This window comes from Scyliorhinus torazame, chromosome 7 (genome assembly GCF_047496885.1).
Source record: "Scyliorhinus torazame isolate Kashiwa2021f chromosome 7, sScyTor2.1, whole genome shotgun sequence".
Taxonomy (NCBI): Eukaryota; Metazoa; Chordata; class Chondrichthyes; order Carcharhiniformes; family Scyliorhinidae; genus Scyliorhinus; species Scyliorhinus torazame.
The window spans coordinates 52,303,275-52,322,342 of record NC_092713.1 but is presented as its reverse complement, the minus strand read 5'-3'; the positions used below and the strand labels follow the sequence as shown (position 1 = coordinate 52,322,342).

The following is a 19,068-nucleotide window of genomic DNA, read 5'->3' as shown; positions in this document are numbered from 1 at the left end:
GAAGATTAAGAACAGAGATAAAAAATCCAACATAAGTGTATTTTACCTGAGTGCTCGTAGTATTCGGAATAAGGTAAATGAGTTGATGGCGCAAATCATCGTGAATGACTATGATTTAGTGGCCATTTCTGAAACATGGTTAAAGGATGGTCACGACTGGGAGTTAAATATCCGAGGGTATCAAACTATTCGGAAGGACAGAGTGGATGGTAAGAGAGGTGGTGTAGCTCTGTTATTTAAGGATGACATCCGGGCAATAGTAAGGGATGACATCGGTGCTATGGAGGATAAGGTTGAATCCATTTGGGTGGAAATCAGGAATAGTAAGGCAAAAAAGTCACTGATAGGAATAGTCTATAGGCCACCAAATAGTAACATTATGGTGGGGCAGGCAATAAACAAAGAAATAACTGATGCATGTAGAAATGGTACAACAGTTATCATGGGGGATTTTAATCTACATGTCAATTGGTTTAATCAGGTCGGTCAAGGCAGCCTTGAGGAGGAGTTTATAGAAGGTATCCGCGATAGTTTCCTAGACAGTATGTAATGGAACCTACGAGGGAACAAGCGGTCCTAGATCTGGTCCTGTGTAATGAGACAGGATTGATTCAGGATCTCATAGTTAGGGATCCTCTCGGAAGGAGCAATCACAATATGGTGGAATTTAAAATACAGACGGAGGATGAGAAGGTAAAATCAAACACTAGTGTTTTGTGCTTAAGCAAAGGAGATTACAATGGGATGAGAGAAGAACTAGCTAAGGTAGACTGGGAGTAAAGACATTATGGTGAAACAGTTGAGGAACAGTGGAGAACCTTCCAAACGATTTTTCACAGTGCTCAACAAAGGTTTATACCAAGAAAAAGGAAGGACGGTAGAAAGAGGGAAAATCGACCGTGGATATCTAAGGAAATAAGGGAGAGTATCAAATTGAAGGAAAAAGCAAACAAAGTAGCAAAGATCAGTGGAAGACTAGAGGACTGGGAAATCTTTAGGGGGCAACAGACTCTGGGGTGGTCCCGGCGGATTGAAAATTAGCAAACGCGACACCACTGTTTAAAAAAGGAGGTAGGCACAAGGATGAGCAGGTTCTTTGGGGGTGAGGACAGGTGTGTTAGGTGCTCAGGGAGCCCAGCAAATCACACCCATATGTTCTGGGCATGCCCAGCGCTGGAGGAATTTTGGAAGGGCGTAGTGAGGACGGTGTCGAGGATGGCAGGATCCAGGGTCAAACCGGGCTGGGGGCTCGCAATATTTGGGGTGGCAGAGGAGCCAGGAGTGCAGGAGGCGAAAGAGGCTGGAATTCTGGCCTTTGCGTCCCTGGTAGCCTGGCGAAGGATTCTCCTTCAGTGGAAAGATACGAGGCCCCCAAGCGTGGAATCCTGGATCAGAGATATGGCAGGTTTCATTAAATTGGAGAGGGTGAAATTCGCCTTGAGAGGGTCGGCACAAGGGTTCTTTAGGTGATGGCAACCGTTCTTAGACTTCCTGGCAGAACGATAGACATTGGTCAATGGCAGCAGCAGCTCGGGGGGTGGGGGGGGTGGGGGGGTTACTTTATTTTTGTTTATGTTATTTACACTGGAAGGGTCTGAGGGGGTGTATACACCTGTTGTCTTAAGTCGGGGTGTTAATGTTAAATTATTATTTAGGCACGGGGGGGGAGGGGTTTGGGGGGGTTGCTTTTTTAGATTGTGTTTTGTACTTAACCCTGTTGGGTTCTTTTTTCTTTCACATTTTGTTATTGATATTTTATGAAAACCTTTAATAAAAATTATTTTTTTTTAAAAAGGAGGTAGGCAGAAAGCGGGTAATTATAGGCCAGTGAGCTTAACTTCGGTAGTAGGGAAGATGCTGGAATCTATCATCAAGGAAGAAATAGCGAGGCATCTGGATGGAAATTGTCCCATTGGGCAGACACAGCATGGGTTCTTAAAGGGCAGGCCGTGCCTAACTAATTTAGTGGAATTTTTTGAGGACATTACCAGTGCGGTAGGTAACGGGGAAACAATGGATCTGGTATATCTGGATTTCCAGAAAGCCTTTGACAAGGTGCCACACAAAAGGTTGCTGCATAAGATAAAGGTGCATGGCATTAAGGGGAAAGTAGTAGCATGGATAGATGATTGGTTAATTAATAGAAAGCAAAGAGTGGGGATTCATGGGTGTTTCTCTGGTTGGCAATCAGTAGCTAGTGGTGTCCCTCAGGGATCAGTGTTGGGCCCACAATTGTTCACAATTTACATAGATGATTTGGAGTTGGGGACCAAGGACAATGTGTCCAAGTTTGCAGACGACACTAAGATGAGTGGTAAAGCAAAAAGTGCAGAGGATACTGGAAGTCTGATGAGGGATTTGGATAGGCTAAGTGAATGGGCTAGGGTCTGGCAGATGGAATACAATGTTGACAAATGTGAGGTTATCCATTTTGGTAGGAATAACAGCAAAAGGGATTCTTATTTAAATGATAAAATATTAAAACATGCTGCTGTGCAGAGAGTCTTGGGTGTGCTAGTGCATGAGTCGCAAAAAAGGGAGGTTATGCTGCAATTATATAAGGTGTTAGTGAGGCCACACCTGGAGTATTGTGTTCAGTTTTGGTCTCCTTACTTGAGAAAGGACGTACTGGCACTGGAGGGTGTGCTGGGGAGATTCACTAGGTTAATCCCAGAGTTGAAGGGGTTGGATTACGAGGAGAGGTTGAGTAGACTGGGACTGTACTCGTTAGAATTTAGAAGGATGAGGGGGATCTTATGGAAACATATAAAATTATGAAGGGAATAGATAGGATAGATGCGGGCAGGTTGTTTCCACTGGCGGGTGAAAGCAGTACTAGGGGGCATAGCCTCAAAATAAGGGGAAGTAGATTTAGGACTGAGTTTAGGAGGAACTTCTTCACCCAAAGGGTTGTGAATCTATGGAATTCCTTGCCCAGTGAAGCAGTAGAGGCTCAATCATTAAATGTTTTTAAGATAAAGATAGATAGTTTTTTGAAGAATAAAGGGATTAAGGGTTATGGTGTTCGGGCCGGAAAGTGGAGCTGAGTCCACAAAAGATCAGCCATGATCTCATTGAATGGCGGAGCAGGCTCAAGGGGCCAGATGGCCTACTCCTGCGCCTAGTTCTTATGTTCTTATGTTCTTATGTACACCGTATGGACGGCCTCAGGATGTCACCCGAGGCCCTCCCCCGATTCTCCGCCCCCAATGGGCCGAGTGCCCCAACAGCGTCGCTCGCGTATGCTCACACCGTTCGGGAACCTCGCGTGGCGGCTGCAGACTGTGTCCAGCACCGCCACAGTCGGGGGGGAGCTATTCCGCTGGCAGGGGGGGCTTCGGCGGGGCTGGGGGGACTGGTGGAGGGTGGTCCAGGGGTGGCGAGGCTGGTTACAGGAGGCAGTTTTTGGCAGACCAGGTCCGCGTGCGGCTGGTGCCATGCTGCACGACGCGACTGCTGCAAGCCACCACCGTGCGCATGGGCGGGCATGTACCCACCAATTCTCTGGCCGTATCCATAGGTAAAGCCAGGCGCTACGCGAGTGCTAGCCCACACCGGGTGGAGGATAGGTGCGGGGACGGCACCGACTTTCTGGTCATAAGACCAGACGGATCCTGCGGACAGAGCTGCAGAATCAAAGAATCCAGCCCTAAGTGTTGACGCCTGGGCAGGATTCGTGGACGTCCACAACAGCAAAATTGGCGCCGCACCTGGACCGATTCAGTGAATGTTAAGGTGCTCGTACCGGCGCAACGTGGAACATAATCGATTCCAATGTGAAACTTTGCCGGATTCGCCAGATTGGCAATTGGCACTCAGGAGGCTGACAAGCTGCAACTGCATACACATACTTCACTTCCCACACACACCATCCGAGCCAACACGATGGCAGCAAGGAGAGCGGCCAACGGATTCACGGATGCCTAGCTTGAGACCCTCCTGGGCTCCGTGGAGGAGAGGCAGGTCATCCTGTACACCGGCCATAAAAGGAGGCTGCCAGATGCCGCTGTTTACCGTGGCTGGTCGCAGGTGGCAGAGGTGGTAAGCGCCATGAGCAACACCATCCAGACAGGGCTACAATGCCATACAAAACGCACAAACCCCTCAGGGCGGCGAGGGTCAGTAGGCAGCACTGTGCTTCTGGCACTAACTCCCATTCCACACAACCGTTCCCCCCCCCAACCACCCCCCCCCCCCAACCCCCATCCCCACCACCATCCGGAGGGCGTCCGTACCCGATCCTGAACCACATTCCGGCACCCATACCGGCCGCCATGGCCGGGTGCCCTGGCCACTGAATCCACCAGCTACACAGACCCTGGGCTTCATGCATCGGACTGTCTAACTGTCCGTTTTCTGTTTCCCCGCCCCAGGAGAAGGCCGCTGATAACCGCAGGGATTGGGAGAAGACTTGAGGGGGACCGCCGGACCTGCGGCTCCTCGCCACAGCAGAGCAGCGGGCCCTGGGCATGGTCACCGGGTTGGAGATTGGCCTCAGGCGAGGAAGTGAGATCCCGCTGAGTTGCGGTTCCCCGTGACTTGTGTGTCAACGCACGCCCCCCCCCCCGAACACCAGCCTCGCCCTCACACCACCCTCACACCACCCTCCCACCACCCCAACACCATCCTCACCCCACACCACCCTCACACCACCCTCACACCACCCTCACACCACCCCAACACCATCCTCACCCCACACAACCCCAACACCACTCTCACCCTCACACCACCCTCACACCACCCCTACACCATCCTCATCCCACACCACCCTCACACCACCCTCACACCACCCCAACACCATCCTCACCCCACACCACCCTCACACCACCCTCACACCACCCCAACACCATCCTCACCCCCACACCACCCTCACACCACCCTCGCACCACCCCAACACCATCCTCACCCCACACAACCCCAACACCACCCTCACCCTCACACCACGCTCACACCACCCCCACACCACCCTCACACCACCCCAACACCACCCTCACACCAACCCCACACCACCCTCACATCACCCCAACACCATCCTCACCCCCACACCACCCCCACACCATCTCCACACCATCCTCACACCACCCCCACACCACCCTCACCCTCACACCACCCCAACACCACCCTCACCCTCACACCACCCCAACACCACCCTCACCCTCACACCACTCCAACACCACCCTCACCCTCACACCACCCTCACACCACTCCAACACCACCCTCACCCTCACACCACCCCAACACCACCCTCACCCCCACACCACCCCCACACCATCTCCACACCATCCTCACACCACCCCCACACCACCCTCACCCTCACACCACCCCCACACCACCCTCACCCTCACACCACCCCAACACCACCCTCACCCTCACACCACTCCAACACCACCCTCACCCTCACACCACCCTCACACCACTCCAACACCACCCTCACCCTCACACCACCCCAACACCACCCTCACCCTCACACCACTCCAACACCACCCTCACCCTCACACCACCCCAACACCACCCTCACCCTCACACCACCCCAACACCACCCTCACCCTCACACCACTCCAACACCACCCTCACCCTCACACCACCCTCACACCACTCCAACACCACCCTCACCCTCACACCACTCCAACACCATCCTCACCCCCACACCACCCCCACACCATCTCCACACCACCCTCACACCACCCCCACACCACCCTCACCCTCACACCACCCCAACACCACCCTCACACCACCCCAACACCACCCTCACCCTCACATCACCCTCACACCACTCCAACACCACCCTCACCCTCACACCACCCTCACACCACTCCAACACCACCCTCACCCTCACACCACCCCAACACCACCCTCACCCCAACACCACCCTCACACCACCCCAACACCTTCCTCACCCACACCGCCCCAACACCACCCTCACACCACCCCCACACCACCCTCACACCACCCCCACAACACCCTCACACCACCCCCACACCACCCTCACACCACCCCAACACCACCCTCACACCACCCCCACACCACCCTCACATCACCCCAACACCATCCTCACAGCCACACCACCCCCACACCACCCCCACACCACCTCCACACCATCCTCACACCACCCCCACACCACCCTCACACCACCCCCACACCACCCCCACACAACCCTCACACCACCTCCACACCACCCTCACACCACCTCCACACCACCCCCACACCACCCTCACACCACCCCAACACCACCCTCACACCAACCCCACACCACCCTCACATCACCCCAACACCATCCTCACCCCCACACCACCCCCACACCACCCCCACACCATCTCCACACCATCCTCACACCACCCCCACACCACCCTCACCCTCACACCACCCCAACACCACCCTCACCCTCACACCACCCCAACACCACCCTCACCCTCACACCACCCTCACACCACTCCAACACCACCTTCACCCTCACACCACCCCAACACCACCCTCACCCTCACACCATCCTCACACCACCCCCACACCACCCTCACCCTCACACCACCCCAACACCACCCTCACCCTCACACCACCCCAACACCACCCTCACCCTCACATCACCCTCACACCACTCCAACACCACCCTCACCCTCACACCACCCTCACACCACTCCAACACTACCCTCACCCTCACACCACCCCAACACCACCCTCACCCCAACACCACCCTCACACCACCCCAACACCTTCCTCACCCACACCGCCCCAACACCAGCCTCACACCACCCCCACACCACCCTCACACCACCCCCACAACACCCTCACACCACCCCCACACCACCCTCACACCACCCCAACACCACCCTCACACCACCCCCACACCACCCTCACATCACCCCAACACCATCCTCACACCCACATTACCCCCACACCACCCCCACACCACCTCCACACCATCCTCACACCACCCCCACACCACCCTCACACCACCCCCACACCACCCCCACACAACCCTCACACCACCTCCACACCACCCTCACACCACCTCCACACCATCCTCACACCACCCCCACACCACCCTCACACCACCCCCACACCACCCCCACACCACCCTCACACCACCCCCACACCACCCCCACACAACACCCACACCACCCTCACACCACCCCACCACCCTCACACAACCCCCACACCACCCTCACACCACCCACACACCATCCTCACCCCCACACCACCCTCACACCACCCCCACACCACCCCACCACCCTCACACCACCCCCACACCACCCTCACACCACCCCCACACCACCTCCACACCACCCTAATACCACCCCCACACCATCCTCACCCCCACACCACCCCCACACCCCCCACACCACCCTCACACCACCCTCACACCACCCTCACACCACCCCCACACCACCCCCACACCACCCCACACCACCCTCACACCACCCCCACACCGCCCTCACACCACCCCAACACCATCTTCACCCCACACTACCCCACCCCACCCCCACACCACCCTCACACCACCCCCACACCACCCACACACCACCCTCACACCACCCCCACACCACCCTCACACCACCCCCACACCATCCTCACCCCCACACCACCCCCACACCACCCTCACATCACCCCAACACCTTCCTCACCCCCACACCACCCCAACACCATCCTCACCCCACACCACTCCACACCACCCTCACACCACCCCCACACCACCCTCACACCACCCCCACAGCACCCTCACACCACCCCCACACCACCCTCACATCACCCCAACACCATCCTCACCCCCACATCACCCCCACACCACCCTCACACCACCCTCACACCACCCTCACACCACCCTCACATCACCACCATACCACCCTCACACCACCCTCACATCACCCCAATACCATCCTCACCCTCACACCACCCTCACACCACCCCCACACCACCCTCACACCACCCTCACACCACCCCAACACCACCCTCACACCACCCCCACACCACCCTCACCCCCACACCACCCCCACACCACCCTCTCATCACCCCAACACCTTCCTCACCCCCACACCACCCCAACACCATCCTCACCCTCACACCACCCCAACACCACACCCACACCACCTTCATCTCCACACCATCCTCACAACACCCCACACCACCCTCACCCCACACCACCCTCACACCCACACCCTCAGCCACACACCCTCACCCCACACCACCCTCGCACCATTCCAACTCCATCCTCACCCCTACACCACCCTCACCCCACACCACCCTCCCACCCACACCCTCACCCACACACCCTCACCCCCACACCACCCTCACATCACCCCAATACCATCCTCACCCTCACACCACCCTCACACCACCCTCACACCACCCCCACACCACCCTCCACCACCCTCACACCACCCCAACACCACCCTCACACCACCCCAACACCATCCTCACCCTCACACCACCCCAACACCACACCCACACCACCTTCATCGCCACAGCATCCTCACAACACCCCACACCACCCTCACCCCACACCACCCTCACACCCACACCCACACACCCTCACCGCACACCACCCTCACACCATTCCAACTCCATCCTCAACCCCACTCCACCCTCACCCCACACCACCCTCACACCCACACCCTCACCCACACACCCTCACCCCACACCACCCTCACACCATTCCAACTCCATCCTCACCCCCACACCACCCTCGCCTCCATACCGTCACCCCACACCCCCTCACCCCCACACCACCCTCATCCCCACACCACTCTCACACCACCCCACCACCCTCACCCCACACCACTCTCACCCCACCCCACCACCCTCACCCCCACACCAGTCTCACCACCCCCCTCCCCACCCCCCCCCCACCCCCCCACCCCCCCACCCCCACCCCCACCGGCCCACGGTCTAATCATGCATCTTGTCTGGTGTCTTGGAGGACCTGATGGTGATGGGGCGGGTCCTTCTGATGTCCTCTCCCCCCGGCACAGCCAGAGCGAGAACCCCACCCCCACCCTCTGTGTGCTGAGCAGCGACGATGACACCGACAGAGAGGGTACCCATATACCCGAAACCCAGGACACCTTGGAGCTCAAGTCCGATGTTGACACTGACTTCCCGTCGCAGCTGTCTCCAACACTCTCCACCATCCCAGAGACACTCACCTCGGTTGGGCACTTTAGTGAAGAGACTCCTGGGACACTCTCTGGTACTCACCACACACATGCTTCGGTACAGCAGGTGGAGGTAGGAACACCCAAGGGGGCAGACAGTTGGGGCGGGCCGTCCCCAGGGACTGGACGGGTTTTGGGCTTCTGGAACGGACAGTCCCATCGACGGTAGAGATGCAGTCGCAGAGCCAGGGACTACATGAGGGGTTGTCGACAAGTATCCAGCACCTGCAGGCGCGGGTGTAGGAGTCCAACCGCCTGCAGGATGTGGTGTCGGCCATGCGTGCCACCCATGCAAGCACCGCACTGGTGGCATCCGCAGTGGAGGCCTTGGGGCGAGGGTTTTGGTTATTGATCAGCACGTCCAAGGCCTAGGACATTGTGTGCAAGTGGCGGCTGAGACTCAGGACAGGGCTGCCCTATCACAAGCAGCCATGTGCTTGAGCCACCTGGACAGAGCAGTGACACTAATGAGCATGGCCCAGTCAAAACTGGCCGCGGCTGAGAGCGTTGGCAGCATTGCCCAGACACTGGCCAACGTGGCACAAGCACAGAGGGAAGTGACGCAGTCACTGGCTGATGTGACAGAAAACCAGAAAGTGGTGGCACAGTCACAGCATGATGTAGTGCAGTCCCAGACGAGCATGCGGACTCTGGTCGACACATCAACGGGCCTCCCCGGGATCACCCAGGTGGACAGTGGGAAATGCTACTGTGGGCAGGATTCAGAGGTTGTCAAATGATGCGGAGCACCAGAGCTCATCGCAGAACTTCATCCCATGGAGCACCCACTGTTACTGTCAACCCAGGGCCTGCATTCCGGCAGTGTGGCAGGTATGTATCAGGGAGTGGGCAGGGGATTTGGCCTGGAGGGGAGGGGGGGAATGCAATGTCCCTGGCCAGTCCCCCCCTAGTCGGTGAACCTGAAGATGATCAGAACATCCAGTGCGCGTTGACCCTTGCGCACACGTCGTGTGACCTACCGTGCCTGCCTGGGCCCCATGTCCTGCCCATTCTCGCCCTCTCCTGCATCCTCCTCATCGGACAAGGACTGATGCACAACCTCCTCCTCCAGCACATCGCCCCTCTGCTGCCCAATGTTTTGGAGGACGCAGCAGACCACCACGATGTAGGCGGCCCTCCCAGTGCCATACTGGAGGGCCTCTCCAAAGCAGTCCAGGCACCTGAACGACATCTTCAGGAGACCGACGCACTGCTCGATCACGCCCCTGGCCACTGCGTGGTGTCTCCACTTCCGTCTGAGGCCTCCGGATAGGTGTCATCAACCACGATCGCAACAGATAGCCCCTGTCACCAAGGAGCAAACCCCCAGCTCGGGGTGCACCTCGAAGAGGTCAGAAACTGTCGAGTGTGCCAGGATAAAGGTGTCGTGCACACTTCCTGGATATCAGGCGCAGTCATGCATGATACGCATCTGACGGTGACTTATCAGCTGCATGTTCCTCCAATTTATGTAGAGCAGCTTGTCATCTGCCGGTGCTTGTAGGGGGACATGCATCCCGTCGATCACCCCCTGGATTGAGGCATCTCAGAGATGACAGTGAACCCCGCTGCCCGGGCACCCTGGTGGGCTCGGTCCACATTAAAATGGATGTATTGTGTTGAGTGGGCATATAGGGCCTCTGTGATGGCGTGGACCTGTGCACCAAGCTGTCTGCGATCCTGGACAGTTACCCACCCGGCTCCTGGAAGACGCCCGTTGCGTAGAAGTGCAGGGCTACCCCTCACCTTGGCGGCCACCAGGAATGGGTGTTCTCCCCCATACCCCCGTGCTGCCAGGTGCACCGTGATCTGGTGGATATGTCGCACTGCCCCTTGGTCAGCCAGCGTCTTTGACGGCATGCTCGGTCCGGCAGGTCTTCGAATGACGGGCACTGCCGGTACACACGAGGCCTCATGCAGCGCCTCCTTTGCACCTCCTCCTCCTCGGCCTGTTGGCCGGCGGGCTCTCCACCCTGGGCGGCTGCTTCCTGTTCCTCTGGGGCAAGCTCCGCAGCTGCACGCTCTGCTGCTACAGCTTCATCCTCCTTGAGTATTTCCAGCTCGAACAGCCACAGGTCATCCCCCAGGGCAGCGGCAGTTAGGAGACAGGCCACCATTGCTGGCTGTATTCCAATATCCATTGTCTGAAGGGGGTGAAAGGCTGACATGTTAAGATGGTGCATACCCCCATGCCCAACCAAGTCCAACGGGCTACATGGTGGCCCCAGTTGGCACTGCAAACCCTGCCCCCCATGTCACCCTCCCCTCTTCTCTCCACACCCCTGGCCCCATTGGAACCCAAAACCGTGGGTCCTCTGGCCCTGGTGCTGTTGCCAGGGGTACCATCGGCTGACGCTGCCCTTGCCAGCAGTACACTCCGCGGCCCCTGTCCAGCACCCCTGGAGGGGCTACTGTGGGTGTTGCCTGGGTGGGCCGCATGATGTCCCGCCGGCAGGTGGCGGCCGGTTGTGGGTGGGGGGGTTGTGGGGGTAGTGGAGTGGGAGCACCCATATGGCTGGTGCCATTCAGAACCAGGGACCTGCCAGTGTGGGTTGTCAGTGGGGTGTGCATCAAGATGACTGCCTTGCAGGCCACGGCAATGTCGGTCCATGGCTGGGCACGGCCCCAGTCCCGTGGATGGTTACCCCAGCGCCGGGGCCTGTTCCCTCGTCACCGCACCCCCAGCCCTGGCAGGGGCCCCCCCATCCCAGCCAGCTTGGCCAGTGTCAGGACCAGCCCACGGTTGTTTCCTACCTTCTCTCTCTCCCTCATCAGTCACGGCACCAGTTTCACGATTTTTAAAAGCACAAGTGAACCTCGCCGTCAGGAATTCGTCCCAGTGGAGGCCGAGAATTGCGGCGGCCCCAGAGAATACAGGGTCAAGTCTGCTAATGATATCCCAATCGCGTTTACTGTATGTGCGTTCTGAAGCATATTGACGCCGCTGTTGGGGCACCGGAGAATTGCGATTTGGCGTGAAACTGGCGCCTGCCACGCTTTTGGCATCAATAACGATTCTCCGCCCAATCGCGTTTCCAGATTCTGGCGTCAGCCAACGGAGCATCCCGCCAAAGATGTCTCTCACTTAAGTTGGAGTTGAGGAGGAGTTTCCACTCTCAGAGAGTTGTTCGTCTTTGGAGTTCTCTTGCACAGGGAGAGGCCGGGTGATTGAATATTCAAGGCTGCGTTCAGCAGATACATGCTGCACAAAGGAGTCATACGTTATACATGTAAACTCAAATATAAACATCGATGCGTTCACATCCTCAGTGTTATGTAAGAATATACCTATCCATATGCACATGCTGACGACCATGGCAACCTTGGGAGTACGGTGACGCAACGACTTAAGCGGATAAACTGTTGCGTAACATCGGTCAGCACTCATCGCAGTCAAAGTAATACAGGTTGCCTGGACGGTAACCTGTAGAAAACAAATACATAAATATCTTTAGTACATAATGAGGCAATGAATGGAATGAGCAAAGAATTTAATCAGGTTGCTGGTGGCTGCAATTGACAACCAGGTGCTGGGATTTAATGTAAAACTAAGTCCTTCAAAGACCAGCTGGTAAAGGTATAGATAGAAAATAAAATTGATTTCAATCCATGTCAGTATTCCAATGAAGAGCAGTCCAAGAGATGGCAATTAAGTTTGTGATAAAACTGCTTTAGAGAAAAGCTCATCAAAAACACTCTGACCCAGTGACGCAAAAAAAGCTAACCAAAAACACTCAGTTGTTAAATGAAGGATTTGCCGATTCTTACAGCTTCTTACAAATTGAATTCTCCCATCTTTGTTTTCTGCTTCACAAATATATACCCATTTGGGGTAGAAGTCTCTCTTCACAATTAACACCCATGAGTAGGATGTAATTCATAAATTGTGCTTCCTTTAATGAGTACAATGGTAACCCTTTGGTGAGGTCAGTCTTGGGAATTGCAGTTGAGGTTACACCTCTTAAGTAAAGACCAGCTCCCCTCCCGCTACACAATGTTGACTGGTTAACTCATCCCACCCCTTTACCTGTCTCTTTGATACTTATCAACCTGAGTGACATTCACCAAATGGAAACCGCATTTAACAAATAATTCACTATAGATTAAACAACATGTAGCAATCTAAATTGGATGCTTTCCAATAGGCACTTTCTATGGTGCTAGAAGGAGTTTACTGAGCTGAATGGGACTCAGCGGGAATTCTGAACTGAAATAACTTGCTCGACCAAATAAAAAAACATGTTTCTGCATTTGTACATTTCAGCAGTATGTTGCCATGATTACTGAACTATTTGTAATCCATTATGATATCACCCATTGACATCCCTCAATCCTCTAATCACACCCCTTAAATGATCAACAGAAAGTAGCCACCCTTTCAGCAATTCCCTCAAGGGTAAAACCATGTACTGTTTATTCATTACTCATTAACACAAACATACTTTTCCCATCGTTTGCATATCCGTCCATCCTTAACTGAAAGAGTGGGGGTGATATCCTCGAGGCACACTGCCTCTTCTGCTCTGCTTTCATTTCTCAATGCAATTAATTACACACTATGATCCCAGGAAGTGTAAACACTGCAGTTAATTCCAATCAGTCAGTGTAAATGCATTGTGCAGTGTAGTCAGTCTATTGTTCTGTCTGCAACACATTTAGTAAATGCGCCCAAGCACAGATTCTCAAGCGTAATTAGGGATGGGCAACAAATATGCCTACATCCCAACGAAAAAAGTAAAGCAAATATATCTAGGTCCAAAGCATCAACATTTCATTCACTTTTATAAATGCTAGTTATTTTTGTTGTTGCTTATTTGAATTGAGTTAGTGAGTTAAAAGAGTATACAAAGTTGGCATGAATATATTAACCTGGCACGATTAAAGGAATTGAAAACCCCTTGATTCACAAAAACGAACCTCGGAATAAAGGCTCAGAATGGCTCATCCTTATTTGTGGATACCTTTAATGGTGCAGTGCTAAACATCAATAATATAGTTACATTCATTCCTGTCCGCTTTCAGTTCCAATCCAGCATACATGCTCTTGCTCACCTGTTGTAAGTAGTTGACAAACTTGCACATGAAGTCTCCAAAGATCCAGCCAGGCAGAGGGTACAGAGTCGCAGTGAATGGAACACAGCAGACCAGGAATATGATGTCTGTAGCAGCCAAGTTAGCTTTCAACAAGAAGGAAAATATCATTAGGATCAAAAGCTTTTACATCCTATATGACTTTTCACTACATATTTAGGAATCACTTCCACAGCTCACCAGCGGAGATCTCTGCTATCAAAACTTTGATAGCTGTCATTTATGATATTTCTTACGTATACCAACACGTCCACTTTCTTTCTGACTATTCATATCTTTAATCATTAATTTTTGCGGTAAGGGTAACACGTCTGTATTTACCAGTTGTGGTCCTGTCAGTATTTACAAACATGGGAACAGTGTTTTCCAGCTCTGTCCCGTTGCTCATTGATCCCACTCACCCTCAACATAACTGTCAGTACTTCACAAATGTACTCTTTAGTCTGTCTAATTGCAAGTGCCTCCAGTTCATTTTTTGCTTTTTGACTATAAATGCGGTGTTTTCTGTATTCCCACTAGAGGGCAGCAATTAACTAGTCAGCAAAGTTCAGAGTGCTGAAACCTAGCCAATCCCAAAGCATAACTAAAAAGTAGGCCAGGCATTTATGCAATGATATTTTTAACTTGAACTACTCTGGAAGAAAGGCACAAAGAATATAAGAGGACAGAAAGATAGGACATGGAGAGGTGACTAAAATGTATCCTTTGCATAAGAGATGGAGAGATGACTGTAAGGTACATCCTTTGTATAAGAGATGGAGAGATGACTAAGATGTATCCTTTGTATTTATCTGGAACATGAGCCAGTGTGAATTGAACAAGTATCTGCACCATTCACAGTGGGACTTATCTGTGAGACGGAAGGCAGCTTCCTGACTCTCTATGATAATCTGTGCTCTCTCGATTACAGTACTGTATTTGTTAGCATTCACTACGATAAGCCCAACACTACTATTGCAATCTATCGCACTGATAAATCTAACTCCATTTACAGCAGTGCTTGGAGCATTAAAGATAGATTGCTGCAAGTAGCACAGTGGCAGATTATATTAAAAAGTCAGCAGAATGCACCAAACCAATGAAAGCTACAACACCAGGTTAATTTCTGGAAGACACTAAATTCATTTCTGGACGACACCAAATTAATTTGCAGCCGACACCAAATTGGGAAACATAGTGAAGACTGTGGAAAACAGCAACAAAATACAAGAAGACATTAATAAACTTGTAGAACGGGCATGTTTTGGTAAATGAAGTTCAATATAGATAAGTGTGACATGTTACATTTTAGTAGGAAGAATAAGAGGCTCGTCTATTTCTTTGATTATTAAAATCAAATTATTATTTGTCAAAAGTCTAATTGGGATAGAGAGATCATGGGCGGATTCTCAGCTCCTGAGACTAAGTGTTGACGCCGACACAGAATTTGTTGACTTTCACGACAGCAAAACTGGTGCCGAACCTGGATCGATTCAGCAAATGTGGAGGGGCTAGCATCGGAGCCACGTGGAACACAATCGATTCCAATGAAAAACGGTGTGGGGTTCAATGGGTCCGTGATTGACACGCGGCAGGCTGACAAGCTGCAGCCACATATACACGTAACAATCCGCACACACACTCATCCCAGCCAACAAGACGGGCACTGGTTGTGCTGGAGCGCGACCATACAGCTGATGGGTCAGCAGGGTTCAGAGGGCACTTCGGGGGGTGGTCTGGGGGGGGGACACCTATACAAGCCATGGTCCTAAGTTCACAGTGGGTTGTTAGCAGCGTGCGCATTTGCATGGTTGCCTTTCCGGCTGCGGCAATGGTGTTCCGTGCCCATCCACCCCAACCCCATGGCCCACCTCCTGGTCACCCCCTCCCCACCCACAGCCCTGGCAGAAGCCCCCCAGCCAGCGGCACAACTGTCAGCAAACTATGGCGATGTTGGACATTTTCCGTAACCCCACCTCTCTCCCTCAGCAGCCACGATGCTGGTTTCACAATTTTTAAAAGCACAAGTGAACTGCACCATCAGGAACTCGGCCCATCGGAGGAGGAGAATCACGGAGGCCCGGAGAATACTGGGTCGGGCCGGCTAATGACATGCAAACGGTGTTTACTATACGTGCATTCTGGACTGCATTGACGCTGCTGTTGAGGTGATGGAGAATTGCGATTTGGCGTCAAATCGACGCCCGCTGCGATTTTAACATCGGAACCTATTCTCCGCCCAATCACATTTCGTGATTTTGGCGTCAGCCAACGAAGAATCCCGCCCCACATGCATCTAAGGGTGCAGATACAGAAATCAGCAAGGGTACAACACAGGTTAATAAAAATGAAAATTGTAAATCTACAGAAACCACTAGTTCACCCCTAACTGGCATACTGTTTCCAATACTAGGCACTATACTTTTGGAAGAATATGCAGTTTTTGGAGAGAGTATCGAATAAATTTATTAGGATGGTTCTAAAGGTGAGGGATTGGTTACTTGGAAAGACTAGAGACGTTGGAGGTTATTCTCAGTGTATATAAGCTTAATACACATTTTGATAGCAGTGTTTAAATTCATGATGGGTTTAGATAATGTAAATAAAGAGAAACTGTCTTCAATAGGGTTAATAACCAGAGGACACAGATGTTTTTATACAAATTTAGAGTACCCAATTATTTTTTTTCCAATAAAGGGGCAATTTAGCGTGGCCAATCCATCTACCCTGCACATCTTTGGGTTGTGGGGGTGAAACCCACGCAGACACGAGGGGGAGAATGTGCAAACTCCACAAGGACAGTGACCAGGGGCCAGAGGACACAGATTTAAGACGATTGGGGGGAAAAAACTGAGACAGCAAGGAGAGTTTATTTATACAACGGGTAGTTAACTATAATTAACAAATTGCTCCTTTTCCCCTCTCCAGTTTCTCTCTCTGACCATTTCCCCTCCCCACCCCTCACTGGACTATTCTCTCTCTCTTTTCCTCTCTTTGACCATTCTTCCTCTCCCTGGACCATTCTCCCTCTCCTCTTCGGGCCATTCCCCCGCTCCTCTCCTCCCTGGAATATTCCCCCCTCGCTGCTCCTCTTTTAACCATTCCCTCTCTCCACTTTCTGTTCCATTCTCTCTCTCCTCTCTATGACCATTCCCTCTCTCCTCTCTCTGATCATTCCCTCTCTCCTCTCTCTGACCATTCCCTCTCTCCTCTCCTCTCTCTGATCATTCCCTCTCTCCTCTCACTGAGCATTCCCTCTCTCTCTGCCTCCCTCTCTCCTCTCCTCCCTCTGTAACATTCCCTCTCTCCCCTCCTCTCTCTGACCATTCCCTCTCTCCTCTCCTCTCTCTGACCATTCCCTCTCTCCCCTCCTCCCTCTGTACCATTGCCTCTCTCCCCTCCTCTCTCTGACCATTCCCTATCTCTCTCTAACCATTCCCTCTCTCCTCTCTCTGGTCATTCCCTCTCCCCTCTCCTCCCTTTGTACCATTCCCTCTCTCCCCTCTCTCTCTGACCATTCCCTCTCTCCTCTCCTCTCTCTAGTCATTCCCTCTCTCCACTTTCTGTTCCATTCCCTCTCTCCTCTCTCTGACCATTCCCTCGCGGTTCTTACCGATGTAGAAGTTTGTTGCCGTCCTCATTTGCCGGTGTTTGCTGACCACATAAATAACGAGCCCGTTGCCGACCAGTCCCAGCAACATGATGAGAGCGAAGAAGAGCGGAACGAGCCAGGCGTCCGTCAGGAAAGGCGGTTCTCCGTCCCCGTCCCCGCTGCCGTTCACCAGGGAAACATTCAGCTCGGACACGGTCCCGGTGCCCAGGAGAGCGGCCTGGCTCCCGGTAACCGGCTCCATGTGTGGACAGGCAGCCCGGCGGGGGGAACCGGGGAACCAGGTCTCTGCCTCCCCCACGCCCCCCGGGCCTCTGTCGGTACCGGGACCCTGCCCCCCCCCCCCCCTGTCTGTACCGGGACCCTGCCCCCCCCCCCCCCTGTCTGTACCGGGACCCTGCCCCCCCCCCCCTGTCTGTACCGGGACCCTGCCCCCCCCCCTGCCTGTACCGGGACCCTGACTCCCTCCCCCCCCCCCCCCCCGTCGGTACCGGGACCTTGACCCTCCTCTGTCGGTACCGGGTCTCTAATCCCCTGTCGGTACCGGGACTCTGATCCCCTGTCGGTACCGGGTCTCTGATCCCCTGTCGGTACCGGGTCTCTGATCCCCTGTCGGTACCGGGTCTCTGATCCTCTGTCGGTACCGGGTCTCTGATCCCCTGTCGGTACCGGGTCTCTGATCCCCTGTCGGTACCGGGTCTCTGATCCTCTGTCGGTACCGGGTCTCTGATCCCCTGTCGGTACCGGGTCTCTGATCCCCTGTCGGTACCGGGACTCTGATCCTCTGTCGGTACCGGGTCTCTGATCCCCTGTCGGTACCGGGTCTCTGATCCCCTGTCGGTACCGGGTCTCTGATCCCCTGTCGGTACCGGGTCTCTGATCCCCTGTCGGTACCGGGACTCTGATCCCCTGTCGGTACCGGGACTCTGATCCCCTGTCGGTACCGGGTCTCTGATCCTCTGTCGGTACCGGGACACTGATGCTCCCGGCTCGCAATCGTGTCTCTTTATAAATCCCCGAGTTGACAACACGTGAGAGCAGCGAGGGGAGGGGGCGCTGGGTGAGCCTCGCTGCGCTTCTATATCCCCTGAGTTTTGGTCCTTTCTGGATGGGTTGGTTTGCCAGACTTTACCCAAATGGTCGAGTTGTCTTCTTATATTCCACCAGCCAACATTGAACTCGGTGATTTCAACATCTGACCTGGTTTGAAGTGTGGCACTGTTAAAACCTGAAATGTGGCAT

General features: G+C 53.7%; 1 protein-coding gene across 1 annotated transcript in view; it reads right to left on the bottom strand.

The window, feature by feature from the left end:
- The window catches only part of kiss1ra (KISS1 receptor a), a 35,367-nt gene extending 17,239 nt beyond the window's left edge, over nucleotides 1–18,128 (bottom strand). Inside the window, exons 1-3 of the mRNA XM_072510713.1 lie at nucleotides 17,830–18,128; nucleotides 14,199–14,323; nucleotides 12,435–12,570 (exon numbers count right to left, since the gene is read on the bottom strand). Of these exons, the coding sequence (XP_072366814.1) occupies nucleotides 12,435–12,570; nucleotides 14,199–14,323; nucleotides 17,830–18,070 (502 nt within the window). The 5' untranslated portion in view covers nucleotides 18,071–18,128. The remainder of the gene's footprint in view (nucleotides 1–12,434; nucleotides 12,571–14,198; nucleotides 14,324–17,829) is intronic.
- Between the last annotated feature and the right edge of the window lie 940 nt (nucleotides 18,129–19,068).